Here is an 18,716-nt window from a genome sequence, read left to right as displayed (position 1 = left end):
CCCTCGTCCCAGCTTTAACGTGATTAACTTCTTTTCAGTGAGAGATGGAGACCTTAGAGGCAAAAATAAATATGACTTCTGCTCTTACCTTACTTTGCCTTCACAGGCCAAGCCTCAGTTTCCCCTCTGTACAGTGTGCTGTTGAAGCCCACTTCCCACTGACAGGATTTCCTGGGTAAAGTGTAGAGCTAGCACTGCCTCAGGCAGGTTTATAAGATTCCTTCCTTCCTTCCCTCCCTCCCTTCCTTCCTTCCTCCTCCTACCCCCTCCCTCTTTCTCTTTCTCTTTACTTTCCTCCCTCCCTCCCTCCCTCCTCCTCCTCCCTCCCTCCCTTCCCTCCTCCCTCTTTCCCTCCTTCCCTCCCTCCCCGCTCTCTCCTTCACTTCCTTCCTTTTTGATGCTTTTTTCTTTTCTTTTCTATATGTTCTTCTCTTAGTCTCTGTCCCCAACAATCTTCTGCGGTCCATGCCAGGCCTGTCCAGACAGTCCACCAAACTCCTTGTGGCACCAAGAAAAAGGTCACAGTCCACAGTGGATCAAGAGGCCCTCTGCATAGGCAGCGAAGCTCCCTGTTTCCTGGAGTGTCCCCAAGGGCTGGGCTTGCCCAGGGAGGGACGAAGGTCCTACAGCAGGTGGGGCCCTAAAGCCTGGGGCAGAGAGCAGATCAGATGGGCCAGGTAGCTTCCCAGGTTCTGAGGTGGGTGCTGGGGCAGGGGCAGCTATGGGCCTGTGGCTCTTCTTAGGGCAGAGGCAGGGGATGGCTGCTGTGCACACAGCCTGTGGCAGGTCTGAGTCAAAACACCTAAGGCCGACCCCAGCTGGTCATGAGGAGAGCTGCCCAGTCATTGCCTTATGCTGGCTTGGGTCACCCAGACAGGCTAGGCGCGGCCCAGTCAGCTGTGACTCAGGCCACAGTGGCCTTGCCACGCAGCCCAGGGGCATCAAGTACAGGGACGCCCCCTCCCCACACCCAACCCCGCTGCTTCTCCTTCCAGTAAGCCAGCACCACCGTCCCACCCGTGTCAGGCTCTGTCTGTGGTGTGGGCTCTCTACCTCTTGGGTCCTCAGCTTGGGGGTGGGGTGGAAGTGGGGGGAGCCTCCGGCCACCAGCTCTGGACGGAAGTCAGGTGGGGGGCAGGGTGAGGAGCCAACGCCAGAGAAACCTCAGCAGGAGAGGGAAGCAGAGGGGCCCAACCACGATGGTGTTGCCCTGAAGACTGGACAATCTGTGCAGACTGTGGAGGGCTGCGACAAGCACAGAGACCACGGTAGGCTTCCCTTGAGGGGGCAGGATTGAGGGGCGCTGCTGCTCCCTGCACTTATCCCAAGGAGGGTAGATAGTACATCAATCGCTCCCCTGTGCCTGAGGGGCGCCTGGTGGCCCACACAACTCTTAAGGTCTCAGTCTCCCTGTCTGTAACGGATACGGTAAGGCAGGTTTGTAAGGCTCTCTTGGAAGATGTTCAGGCAATGTTGGAGACGAGCTGTGAAAGTGCCCTGTGGGTTAAAGTTCATGGGAGGGGTAGAGGGCAGTGGGGAGAGCACATGGCTTCAAATCTTGCACTGTATGATCATGGTAGGGTCAGCTTAATTCCAAAGGTAGTCTTGGTTCCTGGGATCGCAAGGGACATTCAGGTTCCTTTCTTTTTTTCAGAGCAGTGAAGTTCTGAGCCTACAGAGGCCTCATTTGTCCTGTCCTTCCAGAATGGGCTGCCATGGGCCCCTGTGGTGCTCTGGGGAACTTGACTAGCCAAGGTCATCACTCCTCTGCCTTTGACCTTGGGCCAGATCAGAACTTGCTAATCTGTGAACCTGGACATCCTAGCCCCAGGATAGTGACAGAGTGAGGGAAAACCAGAAACCAAGTCTGGGCAGAGACCCAAATTGGGGGGGCTTGTCACCCAAAAGTAAAAGAGGCACTCATCTTTAACTTGTGGTCAGTGTTTCTCCAAACCTGGTAGGGGCTGCCAAGAGGATGGGAAATTGTCCCCAGGATCCTGTCCATTCAGTGCCATGCTGGGACAGGATAGGATAGTGGGGAGCCTATGACCACAGATGGCACAGCCGGGTGTCGCTGGGTTGGATCTGGTTCTTGCCTCTTGTTGTGTGGATTATGGCAGTTCATTTTCCTTCTCTGGGTCACCCTGACCTCCTGTAAAACAGAGAACCTGATCCCTACCTGGAAGAACTGTCAGGGCAAGGTGGGAACAGATAGCAGGACCAAAAGGGGTGCAGCCCCCTCCTCCGGAGCCCTCTCACCAAGGCTACACCCTATTGCGCACTGCACATGGTTCTCACACCCCCTTGTGGCCAGTCTTTTGGACTTTACCCTGGAGATGTTGGGGTAAATCCTCTCTGGGAGCCTTTGGAAGAGCCTTCTTCCCCTGTGGTGGCCTATGTCCACCCCCACCGTGAGCCCCAGGCACCCACTCACTTCCTCAAAACCATCAATCCAGCCCCACCCACCTGCTTGCTCAGGCTGAGCTGTCTCTATTGCTGTACCTGCCGCCCCTGGGCAGCGGGAGGCGCTGCTGTCCATGGCTTCAAGCTGCTGAAAGTTTTCCAGGATACTGGGAGGACCATCCACATCCCCAAGATTGATGACGGGATCTAGTCAGGGAAATGGGGTCTCAAGAAGCAAGTCTTCTCTGGAGTCCTCACAAACAAACCAGTTTTGAAGCCCTGGGGTCCTACCACCTTGGAAACTCAGGACAGGCACCAGGTTATATACCACTGAGGATGGCCCACTGATTTGCTGTGTGGCTTTTGGAAAGTGTCATCCCCTCTCTGGGCCTCACCTTTGAAGTTGTACCAGATAAAGATGTCAATAATAAACGCATATCTGTGGCTTTGCCAACATATGATTTACGATACTGTTACCAAGTTTGCACATGCTGAAAGTGAGGTTTGAGCGATGGCATCTCCTGCCTCAGGTGGCACAGCCTGTAAGTGACAGAGCTGGGACTGGATCTGAGGTCTGATACATTCCAGGGCCCCTGGCCCTTCTCCTCCAGCCAACAAAGTCACACCCTACCTGGAAAGATAGGCAAGAACTCTGTTTGGTGGGGGTGGGGTGCTAAGACAAGAGTTAGAGGTGACCCTCTTCTATCTAAGAGGGTAGTCAGCTACCAGCCTGTAGGTCATAGTTGGCACCGGGGAAATGCTACAGCAGAGGGCTTTACAGAACGCTGTGATACAGGGCCGGGCACAGGTCCCACCTGGAAAGGGAGGGAACGGAAGCAGGGTCCAGGGGTGCGGTGGGGTGAGGCCTGCTGGGCAGGAGATCAGAGCGGATTGTGTCATGGAGCCATGTGGCTGATAAGCGCTGGCCACCTGGCCTTGGCAGGGGGAGGTGCTCCCCTGGGGTGACAGGTCCAGAGCCCCTTTCAGACCTGGCTGCCCCCAGTACCTCCTGGCTGCCCCAGCCACCCTTCTGCTTCCCAGGCCCATCTCAGACAGGATGGGGTGGGGTGGGGATGCAGAGTTTTGCACACTTTATGACCCTGGACAATTCATTCAACTCCCTGAGCCTCAGTTTCCAACTGTGTCAAAGGAGAAATGCCTCCTATAGCAGACAGGATGGGAGCTGGAGGTCTTACGGTGTCTTCTAGGCACTCTGCCATGATTTTCTGGACTGGAAGGGAGGCCCCTGAGGTTGGTGGACAATGCCAGCCTTGGGATCTGGGAGTGTCATCAAGATTTGCTGAGGCCCAAGGGTCTGGTGTGGGACTACAGTCAAACCTATGCTTCCTGATAGGGTAACCAGTCCTGGCTGTGTCCCACTGTCCCTGGCAGCTCACCTACATTGTCCCCCACAGAATCCACAGCTTACTTTTCTTTCCCAGAAAGTAGGCAGTTTACCCTGAGGAATCTTTCTCCTAACCTTTCTGGGTACAGGACCCTTCATCCCACTCATCACACCATACTGTCATTCCTAACATCCTTAAAAATATTTTTTCAAAGCCAGGTGGTGGTGGCACACACCTTTAATCCCGGCACTTGGGAGGTAGAGGCAGACGGATCTCTGTGAGTTCGAGACTAGCCTGGTCTACAAGCGTTAGTTCCAGGACAGGCTCGAAAAGCTACACAGAAAAACCCTGTCTCGAAAAAAAAATTCTTTTCAAGTCTCCCTGGCATTGAGGGTTGAGACAGGGCTCAGGCCACCTCTTGGATCAGTTAGGAAGAGGGGACACTCTGCTGGAAGAGGGGACAGAGATGAGACCAGGCCCTACCTCTGTGGCCAGCTCCCAGCTTCCTGTGTGTCTGTCCACTGTTGTTTCCTGTTCTGTTTATTGCCTCCAAGTTCAGGAAACCAATGAGCGGCATCCCCCCCCCCCCCACACACACACCCGTGATTATTTAATAGCAGCCGTACTACGGTCTCTCTCTTTTGGAAAACCCAGTGGGAAAAGGAAGCTGTCAAGTCGGCTCTGACATCAGTGTTGTCCCTGTGCCAAAAGTCAGGGTGGCCAGGGTGGGAAGGGTAGGGCGGGGTGAGGAAACTAGCTGCTGGTGGCCCCTGTGACATGAGGCTGCCCCATGGTTCCCAGGGGCAGAGGCTAGACAGTGAAAGACAGGAATAGATACAGGGGCACATACATACACAGGCACAGAGTCATGCCTGTCTACCACTAAGACCTACTATCCCTTACAGACACACACACACACACACACACACACACACACACACACACACACACCAGAAGATTTGCAAAATTCAGCTGTCTTAGCACCCCTCCCACACACACAGGCAAACAGTGTAATTGAATGCACACACATGCATAATAGGGCCAGACACAGATAAACACAGACTCAAACTGACAGGGCACTCACTGCACATGCACACAGCTCACTGAGGCTTAGACACAGACTCCAAGCTTCTGCCTCACAGGGAGTCAGTCTGCAGGGCGCCCTCTTCTGGACTCAGCTTGGTCTCTGGGCCTAGGCCACCCTGAAGAAGCCCAGCCACTTCCTCCTCCTATAGTGTGTATGAAGGGCTCCTGATGTCCATGAGGAGAGGTTTGGTACTTGTGACTGTCCCCAGCCTCACCCAGGTAAGGCCAGAGCAGGGCAAAGAGCCCTGAGGGTCTGAGGCTGAGGAAGGAAGTGGTTTTGGAGAAGCCAGGCTCCACAAGGGACTTCGTCACTGTTCAGCCTGATTGATGCCAGGCTTCCACCCCCACACCGTGCCCCTGGCCTGCTCATACCTGGGCCCAAGATACACCTCTGGCCCGTTCCTGAGCTGGCTTTAGTGGCAGCCACAGTAAAAGTCAGGCAGCCCCTCTGGGTCAGGCTTGCATAGTAAGAACACGTGGGCACATACAGACAACTGGAAAGAATGCTTCAGGGAGCAAGCTCATCCTTGTTCTGGCAATGTCTAGGGACTTTGTCATTCCATTTCTCTTTGAAAGTGCTACTGGCACCTTGTAACTTGAACCTGTGACCCATAGGGTGATAGAGGCCAATGTGAAATCATTGCTCTCCTCCTCTGCCTGTGATAATAGTCCTGGATATTTAGGGAGAAGAGAGCCATAGCCTAAGTGCTTACACAACATGGACACAAAATCCTGGCCTAGGGTGATAGTAGCCTAGTCCACACAGATAGAGGGTTGCACGGTAGTGTCAGGGTGGGACCAACCACCCACTATGCCACAACCTGGCCTCTGGCCCTGCTGATGCTCAGCTCTGTGGGCTGCCACTTCCTTTGCAGTTTCTATCAGAAGTGAGGAGGGAAATAATCGCAGTCACTGATTCACCTCCAGGGGCTTGATTCCTGACGCAGGAATCAAGGAAATGTTAGGGCTGCTGGCTGATGGCCAGGCTACTTCTGGCTCTTCTTTGGCCCTGAGCGGGTGTCACTGGTGTCTGCCAGAGATGTGATGGGGTGAGGGTGAGAAGGGGCAGATTCCATGGCAACACTGGACCTCCCCAGGACCGTGAGACAGGCGGACTTGCTGGTACTCTCGGAGGCTGCCAGCTCCCAGGGACCATGCCCACACCAAGGACTGAGAGGACCCCAAGCCACCTCCACTCTAATCATCAGGACTATGCTGAATCTCCAAGCAGGATCCAAGTTCCTTACTCCCCCTAGCCAGAGTTGACAGAGCATCTATTTTGACTAATCTTTATTTTCTGAGGGGGAACTGAGGCTTAGAGAGGTGTCATTACCCAGGGCCACACAGCTGTTGTGTGTTTTGTGTTAGAGTCAGACCTCACGGTTTTCCTGGCTAAACAGCCCATACCACCCTCCACCTGGCAACACAGTTCACTTGTTCCAAGGGTAACTTATCAACTTAAGGATGTCAGTTCCATGGTTCATCAGAGTGAGGGCTTCAGGTCTGGTTCAATGACACCTTCATTTCCCAAGGTGGAAAATAGAGATGCCTCTGCCTTTTTGGCATCCACTATCAAGTCCATGCCAGGCACATTCCTGAGTTTCTCCCATTTCCTTTAACCACCTGTTGCCAGCTCTGGCCTTGAGAAGCACCCTGCAGCCTTTGGCTTCTTCCTCCTCGAGCTCGCTCACCTTCCAGGTGAGGTCACCAAAGCCCAGCTAAGGCTTTGTTTTTTGAAGAACTGAACTCCTCCAGGGGAGGGGAAGGTTGCAGGGAGAATGGGGCTGGCCGGGCTGTGGGGGCAGCTCAGCATCTGGGTCACCAGTCTTGGGGAATTCCCAGTGCCCGGAGAGCCGCTTACTTACCTGCTGAGTAACCACTGCCCACACAGGATGCCTGGCTGACAGGCCACCTCCCCAGAACCGTGCAAGCAGCCACTGCTATGTAGTCCTGTCTTCTGAGTCTGAGTGCCCCAGGGCCCAGGAAAGAGACAGAACAGCAGGCAGGCAAGGGGCTAGCCCCCACCCCCGCGTCCTTTCCCCAGGGGCTCTGCAGGGGGGCAGCTGGTGATTCAAATTCCTCTGAGCTGAGCTTCTCAGATGGGGTCTGGGGGTGAATCAGCTCCTGGGGGTGGTAAGGTCCAGCCAGCAACTGTCTTCAGCTCAAGTCTTGACTGTGATAGCTCTCTCTCTCTCTCTCTCTCTCTCTCTCTCTCTCTCTCTCTCTCTCTCTGTGTGTGTGTGTGATAGGTGTGTGTGTGTTTGTGATAGGGGTGTGTGTATGACAGGTATGTATGTATATGGGGGTATGGTAGGTTGTGTGTGTGTGTGTGTGTGTGTGTGTAGATCTGTGTTACAGGTTATGTGTGTGGGGTGCGTGTGACAAGGTTGTGGGGGGTGTGACACAAGGAAGGCACAGTACCAGTCCCCTCTGTCCTGTCTGATCAGAGGCATCCCTGAAGCTGAAGGCTGAAGGCTGTGGGATGAGGAATACCTGCTCTCCTGTCTGTTGTTGCCCTTGCTCTGGAATGTAAGTTTCTTTATTTCTAAACAGGACAAAGACCCCTGTTTCACAGAGGAGACTTTAGGGGTCTATGCTGACACATAGGAGGCTTGCCGGGTGTCAGGAGCCCTGCTGGACCCCAGACCCTCACAGCGAACTCATTGTGTGCATGTGTGTCATCATTCTCACTTAGAGATGAAGAAATTGAGGGTGAGAAGTGTCCGCTTCCCAAAAGCCACACACCCTGTGCAGCACTGAGCCCAATCTCCAGCCTGCATCTGAGTGAGGCCAAAGTCCACACATTCTTCAAACCACCTTTGCCCAGACTGCTTTCATGGTGTAAAATGCATAATAACATAAAAACAAAAATAAATAGCATCTGCTTTGAGTGTTCCCTCTTGCCCAGGGCTGTCTGCTCCAGAACCCCTCCAGAGCCCTCAGAACAGGGCAATGTGTTTCTACTTGAAGCAAGAAGGGGCAGGAGAGCACCAAAGCCAGATGAACAGGTCAGGGCTGCGTGGGCTGGGGGGGGGGGGGGCTGGGCTGAAAGGGGGGGGCAGGGCTTCCTGTTGAAGTCCTTATTCCCTCATAGAAGGATCACTGTGGGCTGTAAGTCCTGGCTTGTGCACCCTTATGTAGTATGTGCCTTTACTCAATAGCCCTTCGCTCCCACAAGTAAAAAACTAGCATCTCTGATGTTCTAGGAGAGAGTCGTGAATCTTGAGTGAAAGTCAATGGAAAAATCAAGTCAGACTGGCCATATATATCAAAGAGAATGGGAGAGCTCTGAGGGGCTAGGCCCCAGGCTAGTCTACAGGCTCACTTCCTGGAGAAAGGACACAGCCACTTGCAGACTGCACCTAAGGCCTGGCATGGCAGCCCCTATCCCTGTGTGGAAACTGCCTGTCCCCCTCATCCTGAAGCCTGTCAAACCCTCAGTGTGCAGCGTGCAGGAGCTGGGCAGGCTGCAGATGAAATCACAGCTGGAAGGGGCTGGGCTGGGGCTGCCACTCCAGGGTGGGGCCCAGGGTCACAACCCTGGGATCCAGCAGCCAAGAAGGGAGGATGCCTTCTGCAAGGGAGCAGAGGGGAAACACACACAGCAACATAGAGAGGGAGGGACGAACGCAAACTCCAGCTGAAGCCAGCCACGTTGCAGGCAGCTTGAAGACAGAGGCTCAGTTCTGCTTGGAGACCTTTCCTGGCATCTCCCCAGAGGCCCATCGCAGGTGGTGCTCAGACATGGGCTGGAGCAGGAAGCAGGGCCTGGGGCATCGAGGGGCCCAGAGCACTGGGGGAGAGCGGACTAAGTCAGGTACTGTGAGAGGGGAAACTGAGGCACAAAAGAGTGTCAGCTAAGGGCCTGAAATGAAAAGGCCCTCATGTCAGTGTTTTCTAGAACCTATTCCCACTTCCTATTTCCTGTAGGGTGGAGCTAAGATTAAATGGCTACTGAGGGGGGCCTGTAGTACCAATGTGTGTTTTAGGGATCCAGAGGTCAGTGCAAGGCCTGGAGTCCACTGGAAGGATGCAGAGGAATGGAGCAGTTAGGGATGTGGCCTCCATCAGCACTGGAACACTCAGTGAGGGGGCTTAGCCTTGGGGGACAGGCGATGGGTAGAAAGGACCATGGTGGGTTTCTGGGCTGATAGTCTTGGGACCCATGTTAAGGAAGCTAGGCTAAGTGAGTGTGGATGTCTGGAATACGTGATGGTGGAGCTGGAGCTGATTTAAAGTCAAGTGCTCTGAGGAGCTCTGGTGATGCGGGGTTGGGATGTCTCCAGTGTGTAGCTGCCAGATAACTTATGTGTACAGGAAGAGACAAGGTGTGCTGGGATACAGGGAGAAAGAAAGGGTTCCTGGCCTCTGGATCCCCCCCACCCCGGGAAGTACCAGATGGGAGGGGCAGTTTTACCACTCTACTATCCAAGGTTTTGCCAAAAGACCACAAGGAACAAGAATCAGGATGGGGCAGGGTGTATGTGTGGCAGGGTGGGGGCAGGGTGGGGGCAGCAGCAGGCACAAGGGTTCATCCTGGTAGGATTCAAGAACTTCTGAACAGATCCTGGATGTGCCTGGAGGCAAGAGCTGGGGCTATGGAGATGACCAAAGGTGCTTCAGAAGCCAGACACAGCTTTGGAAAACCAATTGTCCCATTTGGATCTGGAGTTAGGTCAGACATAAGGGTTGGGATAGGGTCTCCAGGTCTGGAAGGACCCAGTGGCTCTGGGGTCAGCATAGCCCTAGGTAGGTGAATCTGGTCAGTACTCTCACCTCATGCTGTCTTATGTTTAGCAAGGAGACCTGATCTCATTTTACCCCATCCTCTTCCTCACTGTCCCTGAGACAGCTGTGATCTATCAGCAAGCACCCACACCAGGTGTTAGGACCCTGCCTCAGACAATTGGAGCACCTGTTGGAAGTCACCTTCCTACCCTGAGGTCAAGCACCAAGGGGCTTCCAAGAAGTGTCTGGGGGGCATCAGCCATTCCTCAGCACCCTAAGGAGGCTGGGGTCCCATTTTGCCCAGTCTCCCTGGGCAAATAGAAAGGCTGAGTCACCTTCCAGAAGTACCTCCCTAGCCGGTTCCCAAAGAGACACAATTTCATGTCTTCCCAGGCCTCACAAGTACCCATCAGTAGAGGAGGCATGCTGATGGATGTAAGGGGCCAGAACCTTTGACCCAGTGGCACCATACCCCCTGTAGTCTCTCTCTGCTCACTGGCAATGGGCAGGCTAGAGAAAGGCCACCCCTAAAGTAGCTTCTAGCGTCCACGTTCTGCTCCACTTTATGACCGTCTAAAGTCCAAAAGAGCCACAGCCCCCATTCCTGGAAACTGCTTCTCAGTGGAACCCCAGCCCTATTCCTCCTGCTGCCCCGCAAAGCTCGCCCCTCCCCAAATAAGGGGCCACAAAGGCAGCCTCTGGTCTGTTGTCACCCACCCCCAACCCAGATGAACCTGGGGCGTCTGAAGGGCACAAAGTTGGGGACCCCAACTGAATTCCCCTGAGAGCCCCTTCCCACCAGACCTAACTGCAAACAACGCCCTGAGCAAGCCACTCAGGAAAACCACAGGGCGTTTTTTTGTTAAGACTTCATTATAATTTTATCAATCAAATTCTTAGAAGAAGGAAAAAGTCTGCCCTACCCACCCTCCCCCCTCACTCGCCCCCCCTCCCCCCTTCACTCTTACTTTCTTCCATTCATAATTTCCTATGATGCACCTCAAACAACTTCCTGGACTGGGGATCCCGGCTAAATATAGCTGTTTCTCTGTCTTACAACACAGGCTCCAGTATATAAATCAGGCAAATTCCCCATTTGAGCATGAACTTCTGAAAACGGCCTGCATCTAAGGTCTCCTCCAAGGCCCTCTGGAGTCCAGCCCATAATGAAGGTCTTGGCCGCAGGTAAATCCACGCGCCCGGCGCGGATTGCGAATCCCCGCTGTGGGCGCGCCGGCAGCCTGGGGCGCTGGGCGAGCACTCGCGGGACACCCGCCTGCCGCGCCACTCGGACACTTGGGGCGCCCGCGCAGTCCCGGGCCAGCCGGAGGCGCTGGGTGGCGGCCGGGAGCGAGCGCCGCACATGGTCCGGGAACCGCGCGCCCAGTCCGCCGGGTCCAGCAGGTTGGAGGCGAGAGACCCGGTCGGTGCAGCCTAGCTCCACCGCCTCCTCTCCTCGCCCCACTGCTCTCCCGCGCTGCTCTTGCTTCTCCGCTGTCGCCCGGATTCACTCTCCCTCTTTCTTTTTTTCTTTCTTTCTTTCCGCTTTCTCTTTTCCAACTGCGATCCGGGCTGCTCCCTGGGAGGGGCGCAGGCGGCTGAGCAGCTTGCAAACTCCGGCCAGGACCGGCGCAGGTGCCGCTTCCGTCGGCTAGTCCCTGGAAAGCTGTGATTGGCGCGAGGTGAGATGCGGGTGTGGGTACCCCCGTAGCTATCCCGGGGCCTTAACAGTGTCTGGGGATGCTGGGATCTGCGGGGATAGCCAGGGGATTGAATTTAAGGGTCTACGGTCTTTTTAGTCCCAGCATGGCGAGTTTAGGTGGGAGGTTTCCAGCCTCCAAGAGTTGATTTCAGCCCGTCACCTTCAGGTGTCTTCAACCGGGCGTTGGAAAGCTTGGGCTGGGGTGAGGGGGCCCGAGTAGCTGAAAGTGAAGGAGGGGCAGGCGCCCCGGGGGAGGGGTGATCCTGGACAGGCCCGGACAGCTCCCGGCTCCCCTGACACCTTTCGCTTTCCTCTTGCGTGCCTGCCTGCGACCTTTTCTCTGGTCTCTTTCCTGGTTGCACCATTTCCTCTCACCTCAAAGTGTGTGGAGTTGGGGCGCGCGCAGGGTGGGGGTGTAGTAAGTTTGGGTGAAAGATGATTTGGGTGGAGAGTGGGGACCTGCAGAATAAGCAGGTGGAAGGTCCTCCTAGGGGACCTAATTGAGGAAGGATAGTGATGGGATTAGAGGCAATTGGCCTAGGGAGCTAGATTCAGGCTGCAGGTTTGAGAAGAGAGGCTCAACGAAAACCGTGGCCCCAGCCTCCATGGTCCGCAGGGCGTCCAGTTTGGAGTTCTAGGCTGCAAAGGACCGATGAACTTCAAGAAAGCTAGGAAGAATCTGGCCCATCCTAGGAGAGGGTAGACAGACTTCTATCTCTTCCCCTCTGCTGGACCTAATGCCATCCTGCTAGGGACCAAGCTTTGAGGCATTGACTTCCTGAGGGACAGGACTGCACGGTTGAGTGGCCCCTGAACCCATCTTCTAGCTAGTACAAATGGCTCCTGGCCTGATACCTTGCTTCTCCACTCAATCCAATGGCACAGATAGGGAAACTGAGGCCAGGAAGCAGGGAAAGAGAAAGCAGAGAGAACTGGGGCAAGAGACCTGGAGCCAGGGAACCAGGGAACTGCAGCAGAGCAGTGAAACTGTGGGGGGGGGGTAGAGGAGTAAATGGGCTTCTCGCCCAGCCCCCATACAGGGAGCCTTGAGCCAGTCAGTCTTCCTGCCTTTCCGTTCATCCTTCTCATCTCTTCCCAGGAGTTGTGCCCTTATTGCTGGTTCTGCACTGGAAACACGGGGCAGGGAGTCCCCTTCCCATCACCCCTGTTAATGCCACCTGTGCCACACGCCACCCATGCCATGGCAACCTCATGAGCCAGATCAAGAATCAACTGGCACAGCTCAATGGCAGTGCCAATGCCCTCTTTATATCCTATGTAAGTTATCTTCCTGGGATCCTGAGGAAGGTGGGAAGCTGGAGGGGAACCCTTAGGAGCTGGAAGACACAGTGGGGAGGGACTCTGTTCCAGCAAGCCCATACATCCATGGCTTCCTCCTCACACTCTAGACTAGACTAGACACTGGCAGTCATTCCTCCAAGGTCACCACTGAGTGGAGGGCAGAGCTGGGGTGAGAGGTGGGCACTTGCCATGCGCTGTCAGTCCTTGTCACACAGCTCAGGGTGGGCAAAGAATGATGAGGCAGTGAGGGGGGGTGTGCCATTGAAACGTTGGGGTGCTCAGGAAGACACTGCCCCCGCCGCCGAGGTGATTAAAAGTGCAAGTGTGTGTGGTGTTCTGGCTGAGGTGATGCCTGTGAAATGCCACATTTCCTCTCTATCCGATTATGTCACAGTGACCTTGACGAGTGAGTTCACACTTCTGATCATTGCTGACTCATGATTCTAGTTGCCTACAAGGCAATAAGTTGAGTCCTCATGTCACAGGTGGGGAAACTAAGGTGCAAGAGCTTGTCCCAAGTGTTGGTGGCAATCTGGAATACTCATCTGACTCCCATGTCATCTCTCCTCTGTTCCTTTATTCTTTAGTACACAGCTCAAGGGGAGCCATTTCCCAACAATGTGGACAAGCTGTGTGGGCCCAACATGACAGATTTCCCTCCTTTCCATGCCAACGGGACAGAGAAGACCAAGTTGGTGGAGCTGTATCGGATGGTCGCATACCTGAGTGCCTCCCTGGGCAATGTCACCCGGGATCAGAGGACCCTGAACCCCGATGCTGTGAGCCTCCACGGCAAGCTCAATGCCACTATAGACACCATGCGTGGGCTCCTCAGCAACGTGCTTTGCCGGCTGTGCAACAAGTATCACGTGGGCCATGTGGATGTGACCTATGGCCCCGACACCTCCAGCAAAGATGTCTTCCAAAAGAAAAAGTTGGGCTGCCAGCTCCTGGGGACATACAAGCAAGTCATTAGCGTGGTGGCCCAGGCCTTCTAGACAGGAGGTCTTGAGTATGCCATGGACTGAGGTTTTTCAGAAGCAGGATCCAGATGTAGGGAGGGGAGCTCAAAGTGTGTTGGGGATTGGGGCATTGTTAAATGCAAAGGGGGCTGCTGGCAGACCCCAGGGATTTCTAGACACTCACTGCACTCTGTGCTGGGCCATGATGGAGTCCAGCAAAGCTGAAACTTCCATGGACAGGGCCTCCACATAGCCCAGCACTAGCTAGAAATGGCAATGAGGGTGTTGGATTGAGGAGGTTAAGTGTGGGTGAGATTTCTGTTCTGCTGACTCCATCAGCCCCTTGTTCACTAGGGCTGGGGGGTCTCCTGGCCCCTGCAGAATGACCACCACCTGGGCCTTTGCTGTGCCTTTGAGAGACTTTGGAAGACTTGGTTGGAATGTGGGCAGGCCAGAGAATCCAGAAGGACTTCTTGTCTTTTTGAAGTTTTGTGGGTGGAAGACAGAGAGGGTACACTGTGACGGAATGTATCTTCAGGCTTAGGGATTGTCATGCCAGGTGGAAGATTCTAGAAGGTCACTAGTGTTCAGGCTCTTAGGGAAGAAGAGAGGCCATCTTCAGGTCTGGAAAGGAAGTACCTGGAAGAGGACGAGCCCATCAAAGCCTGATGGGCTCATTCTTTTCTCTGCAGTTTCCCCTACAGCCTGGCATGGTTGGGGTCTCCTGGCTGGACCTGGAGGTGGGTGTGCACAGGTAGGAACAAGCAGGTTGCAAAGGCAGATGAGGAGGTTCAGCAGGTTCCCAGAGTCCTCCCAGGGAAGGATCTGTACCTCTAGGAGCCAGGGAGGGAGCAAGGCAGCCATGCTGGGGTAGTTGCAGACTGCAGGTTTCATCTGCTTTTGTTGACCCCGGAGGACAGACAATCCTGAACTGACAAACTGGTAGCTTAGAATAGAAGGTTAGGTCTGAGGCCCTGGTGGTCACACAATGGTACTTGAGGGGACCAGAGGCTGTCTTGGGTCCCGAGAGCATGGAGAAGCAGAACTTGAGGTCAGGGTCTCAGGGATGCTAGAGATCCCAGAGTGCTGTGTATGACCCAGTGCTGCTGTCTATTTATTACTATATCCTATTTATGTTAACTTATTGGTGCTTTAAATGGCAACGTTAATTCCCCGAAATAGCATGAGGCCCCTCACATGGGAGCCAGGGTCAAGCCTCACCTAGTGGGGTCTGGTCTGGGAGCTGATGATACTACAGGTAGGATAAGCCTCACGTGTGAAGCCTAGAGAAGGGTTAAGTAATATTAGAGAGTTGGCTAGCTCCCCTGCCTCCCACTGTGACTCACTCTGAGGGTGTCAGGGTCCCCCAGAAGGAGCTAGGCCAGTTTGTGGAGTGGATAATTCCCCTTTGGTCTCCAGGGGGGTGGAGCAGTTTGTGGTTGTTGTTGTTTTGTGCCACAGTGCTCTCTGGCGCCCCCTGGATTCCTGCTATGCGGTGCACCATTCATAAAGAAATGAATGGCTCTGGGACCTTGGGCAAAGTGGATTCCTTGTTCTTCAAAGAGCAGCTGAAAAGCACTGAGACATCCTTACTCGGCATCCAGCATGCTTCCACTCAGCATGGAAGCTCCTCGGGTGGCCTAAACACTCACAGAATGCAGGAAGTTGGGGCAGTGCAGGCCTTGAATTGGGCCTGAACGGCTGCCCAGTGCTCCGGAGAAGGGGAGAGCAAGGCCTGAGAGCAAGGCCTGAGATGCCTGGGACGCCAACCAGGAAGCTGTGCTCCTTGCTTCATCGCTGCCTTCCCACTCCCGCCCATGTCTGGGCTCCCAGGCAGGGAATCCGATCTGATCTCTCCTTTGTGCTGGGGCCAGACAAGCAGAGGAACGCCCTCGATCTGGGAGCAGGGTAGGGGGAAGGCAGCCAAGCCGGGGCAGTGGCTGACTACAGTGCTAGCTGCCTCTCAACCTCTGAGCAGGGCAGTCCCTTGCAGTTTAGCTGCAGGATTCTGCTTCATGCATTTTTGCACCTTTCTTTGTCATTCTCTAAGCACTTTACCTGGATGGCAGGAGGCTAGCCCCTGAAGCTCTGGGTAGGACGGGCCTGTAACCATGGGTGCAGCAAGGAGACTCATATGTGGCAGCACACTGTGGCCCTGCTCTCCTGCTGCTGCAGCAGGCCCAGCTCAGGACTGGCTGCCCAATTCCAAGCTGAGAGGCAACTTGTCTAAAAGCCAAGATGATTCCACAGCTGGGGCCTGCTGGGTCTTGCCATCACTTCACAACCTATGGGCATGGATTCTCTGGGCTCAGCCCACCTGGCAGCTTTGAAGGCTCAGGGACCAATGGACTCTTCCTCTGAGTGCACAGCCTCTGGCTCCACAATACAACCACCACCTGCCTACATCTGACTCCAGCAGTTTAGAGCCATTTTGCACAGCATCCCAGAATCATGGAGCCTTTGGGCAAAAGAACACTTTAGGGGCAGGCAGCTGTGCATCTTGGTATCTTACACCTGCTAGTGTTGACTCCCATTCGGCATGATAGGTAGTGCGCCTGGGCCAGAGGAGGAGGGATGGGGCATTTTGAAGTTTATCAAGAAAGAAGTTTATTTATTATTTAAAACGTCAAACCTGAAAGCACTGATAGTTCACTGGTCTCTCCTCCCTGTCCTTGATCCTTACTCAAGCAATCCAGCTCTGCTTTGCTGACTCTCTGGAGCAGACATGGCACTGTGGGCCAGGACCCTAGATTCTTGCATGGGAATGGCTTAAGATGTGCAATGGTGTGGCTGTCTGCATTTGAATGGTCCCCAATCTCAGCCCAGGTTCTCCTCTGCTGGTTCAGCCTGTGGGGCCTTAGCTGTTTCCCTTTTCCTTTTCATTGGAAAGGACTTGGCCTTGGGTGACAAATTCCTCTTTGATGAATGTACCCTGTGGGAATGTTTCATACTGACAGATTATTTTTATTTATTCAATGTCATATTTAAAATATTTATTTTTTATACTGAAGGAGTACCTTTTTTAAAAAGAAAAAATGAATTAATAAAGCACCCGCTCTTGTCAAGTCTTCTGAAGTGTATTGCTATGGGAGTGGGGAGGGCTTGTTGGGACTTGTCTGGACAAAGGACAGAAAGGTGGGAAAATGAGGTCTCCTGCATTGGGCATCAGCAGGGATGGGGGTGGGGGTGAGGTGGGATTTTTAGCCCAGGAATAACAAGGTGAGTGGTGTCCAGAATATGAGATGCTACCAAGAAAGAAGACAGATTACTTCCATGGATGCTACTGTGTCATATTACTACGAACTAAGCACTCACAGCAGCCCAGTTGATGTGTTTCCGTTTAGCTGAGGAGGAAACTGAAGCCCAGAGAGATGGAACTACATGCCCAGAGTAATTTGAAATGTTGAGGTCACCCCTCCCATTGAGAGGTGCAGCTAGTCCCCAGACCAGTGGGTGTGGGCCTGTTTGGCTTCAAGCCTTGTGTTCTTCCCTTTGCATGGAATTTCAGGGGCTTGGAGATGCCAGCTGTTTGGGGCTTTGTCACCCAGGAAGGGCCCATAGTGACATAATGGGCTCAAAAGACCTGCGAGAAGGAGCCAGCTCCTAACAGAATCGCTGGGCTAACTAACCAGCCATGACAGCTTTTCTGCTGGGCTTTTTGGGGTACAAGTGGCTCCCCAGGGACACTGCTGTCACCCCATTCCCTCCCACTGAAAGACGTCTTCTCTACAGCGACCTTTCTTCTATTCCTTGGGAACAGTGGGGTTCAAACTGCGTAGCCACAGACTGATGTGTCTGGTAGGTTCCCTAAACATCTCTGGCCTTTGGTCTGGGGTTTGAGTCTGGGGCTTCCCTGGGAGATTCATTTTGGAGGGTAGGGCAGGGTTTCTGCATCTATGAATTGGTGCACAAATGTGTGTGTGTTGGTTGTTGCCTGGAAGCTTGGGCTGGTTGAGGCAAGGGCTAACACTTCTGGGAAGATGCCTTCTTAGAAAATCTTGGGAGTCAGGGTCAGGGGACTTCCAGAGCCATTGGAGACCTTCACCCAGCGCCCCACTGTCTCCTCTGTGCCAGGACAGGACCCGCTGTCTCCCATTTCTCCAGAGCTGCTTGGCCTGCACTTCACTGGGCGCTGATTAGGAACATGGAATGGTATCATCTCCCTCCAGCAAGGACAGACTGCAGCATCAGAAACCAGTCAGACCCCAGGGCGTCTGTGGGGAAAGGAAGGCCACCCTAACCTGCTCTCCTGAGTCCTCTATAGAAACTGGAGCACAGTGGCCCAGGCCTGGCAATCAGCTACAGAGAAGACCCTGGATTGTCCCCTTGCAGGAAGCTGCAGCTGTCCTTTCCTCCAGCCCATACATGTGCACTGCCCCACCCGAGCAGGCCCTTATCCATCCTTAATCCTTATCTATGGTTCAGGGAAAGCAGGTTGAAGTTTTTTAAAAGCACAGGCAGGAGCTGCAGGGATGTGGACCTAAGGTGGCCTCTGGGGCTGGTTTTCTCACCCAGGTCTTTGGTTCCTGGATTGAACTGACCACCTGCCTGCCCTCTGGGAGAGAGCCCTGGCCTGAGAGAACAATGGAGTATTAATTGGCTATTGGGTCATTCTTGAGAGGCTGGTGGCAAACAACTGTGAGATAGGAGGAAGTGGTGTGGCAGGCCTGCTGTGCTGGGAAAGGTTGGCTGGGTTCTCGCCTCTCATTGACCATCTATCTCCACATCTGTGAAGCTGCAAGAGCAATAAGTGAGGAGAACTGTCCTCTCTACCTAGTCCTAGTACCCCAGGGAGTGGAGGGGCGGGGAGACAGAGATTTCACGTGAATTGCATATCTCTCCAAGTCTAACCTGTCCTGCCATGGATGGAGGGACACAAAGCTGGGTGAATGTCACACCTCAGCTCTCTGCTTTGCAGTGAGAGTCTCACAGTTCCCTGATGGTTGTAGAAGGGACAGTTTTGCTAGCTCAGAGTCCAAGGCCAGGGCCAGGCTGCTGGGGACAAATTGGAGAGAGTGGATGAGCCTCCCAACAATTGCTTCCCTGATGGCAACTGAGACTCATGTCACAAAGGCCTCATGCTCTCAGGTACATGGCAGAGCTGTGGGACCAGGGACTGTGCCTATGGGATCCCCACTAGGAATTCAAGAGGACAAGGCCCTGGATCTTAGAGGATGGCTGTCGACA

At 54.1% G+C, this 18,716-nt stretch overlaps 1 protein-coding gene and 1 long non-coding RNA gene across 7 annotated transcripts; one reads left to right on the top strand and one right to left on the bottom strand.

Annotated features, from left to right (window-relative positions):
* Nucleotides 1-331: 331 nt before the first annotated feature.
* Lif (LIF interleukin 6 family cytokine) lies at nucleotides 332-16,597 on the top strand. Of its 6 annotated transcripts, XM_027387326.2 has the most exons (5): nucleotides 1,111-1,268; nucleotides 7,389-7,843; nucleotides 10,628-10,748; nucleotides 12,365-12,543; nucleotides 13,155-16,597. In XM_027387326.2, exons 3-5 carry the CDS (start codon nucleotides 10,730-10,732, stop codon nucleotides 13,563-13,565), a joined length of 609 nt encoding a protein of 202 aa, XP_027243127.1. In that variant the 5' UTR covers nucleotides 1,111-1,268; nucleotides 7,389-7,843; nucleotides 10,628-10,729; the 3' UTR covers nucleotides 13,566-16,597. The 6 variants fall into 6 exon arrangements, with proteins under 6 accessions (XP_035308032.1, XP_035308033.1, XP_027243127.1 ...); XM_027387327.2 differs by lacking the exon at nucleotides 7,389-7,843 and having other exon boundaries at nucleotides 1,113-1,268; XM_027387328.2 differs by lacking the exons at nucleotides 1,111-1,268; nucleotides 7,389-7,843 and adding an exon at nucleotides 7,932-8,652.
* LOC118239612 lies at nucleotides 1,924-4,017 on the bottom strand. Its single transcript, XR_004772228.1, has 2 exons — nucleotides 2,467-4,017; nucleotides 1,924-2,152 (listed from the first exon to the last, which is right to left on the bottom strand). It is a non-coding gene; the product is annotated as an uncharacterized LOC118239612 (long non-coding RNA).
* Nucleotides 16,598-18,716: the final 2,119 nt, after the last annotated feature.

The sequence above is a fragment of the Cricetulus griseus genome (genome assembly GCF_003668045.3).
Source record: "Cricetulus griseus strain 17A/GY chromosome 1 unlocalized genomic scaffold, alternate assembly CriGri-PICRH-1.0 chr1_1, whole genome shotgun sequence".
NCBI classification, from domain to species: domain Eukaryota; kingdom Metazoa; phylum Chordata; class Mammalia; order Rodentia; family Cricetidae; genus Cricetulus; species Cricetulus griseus.
The sequence above is the reverse complement of the archived record's forward strand: the minus strand, read 5'-3'. Positions and strand labels throughout refer to the sequence as shown.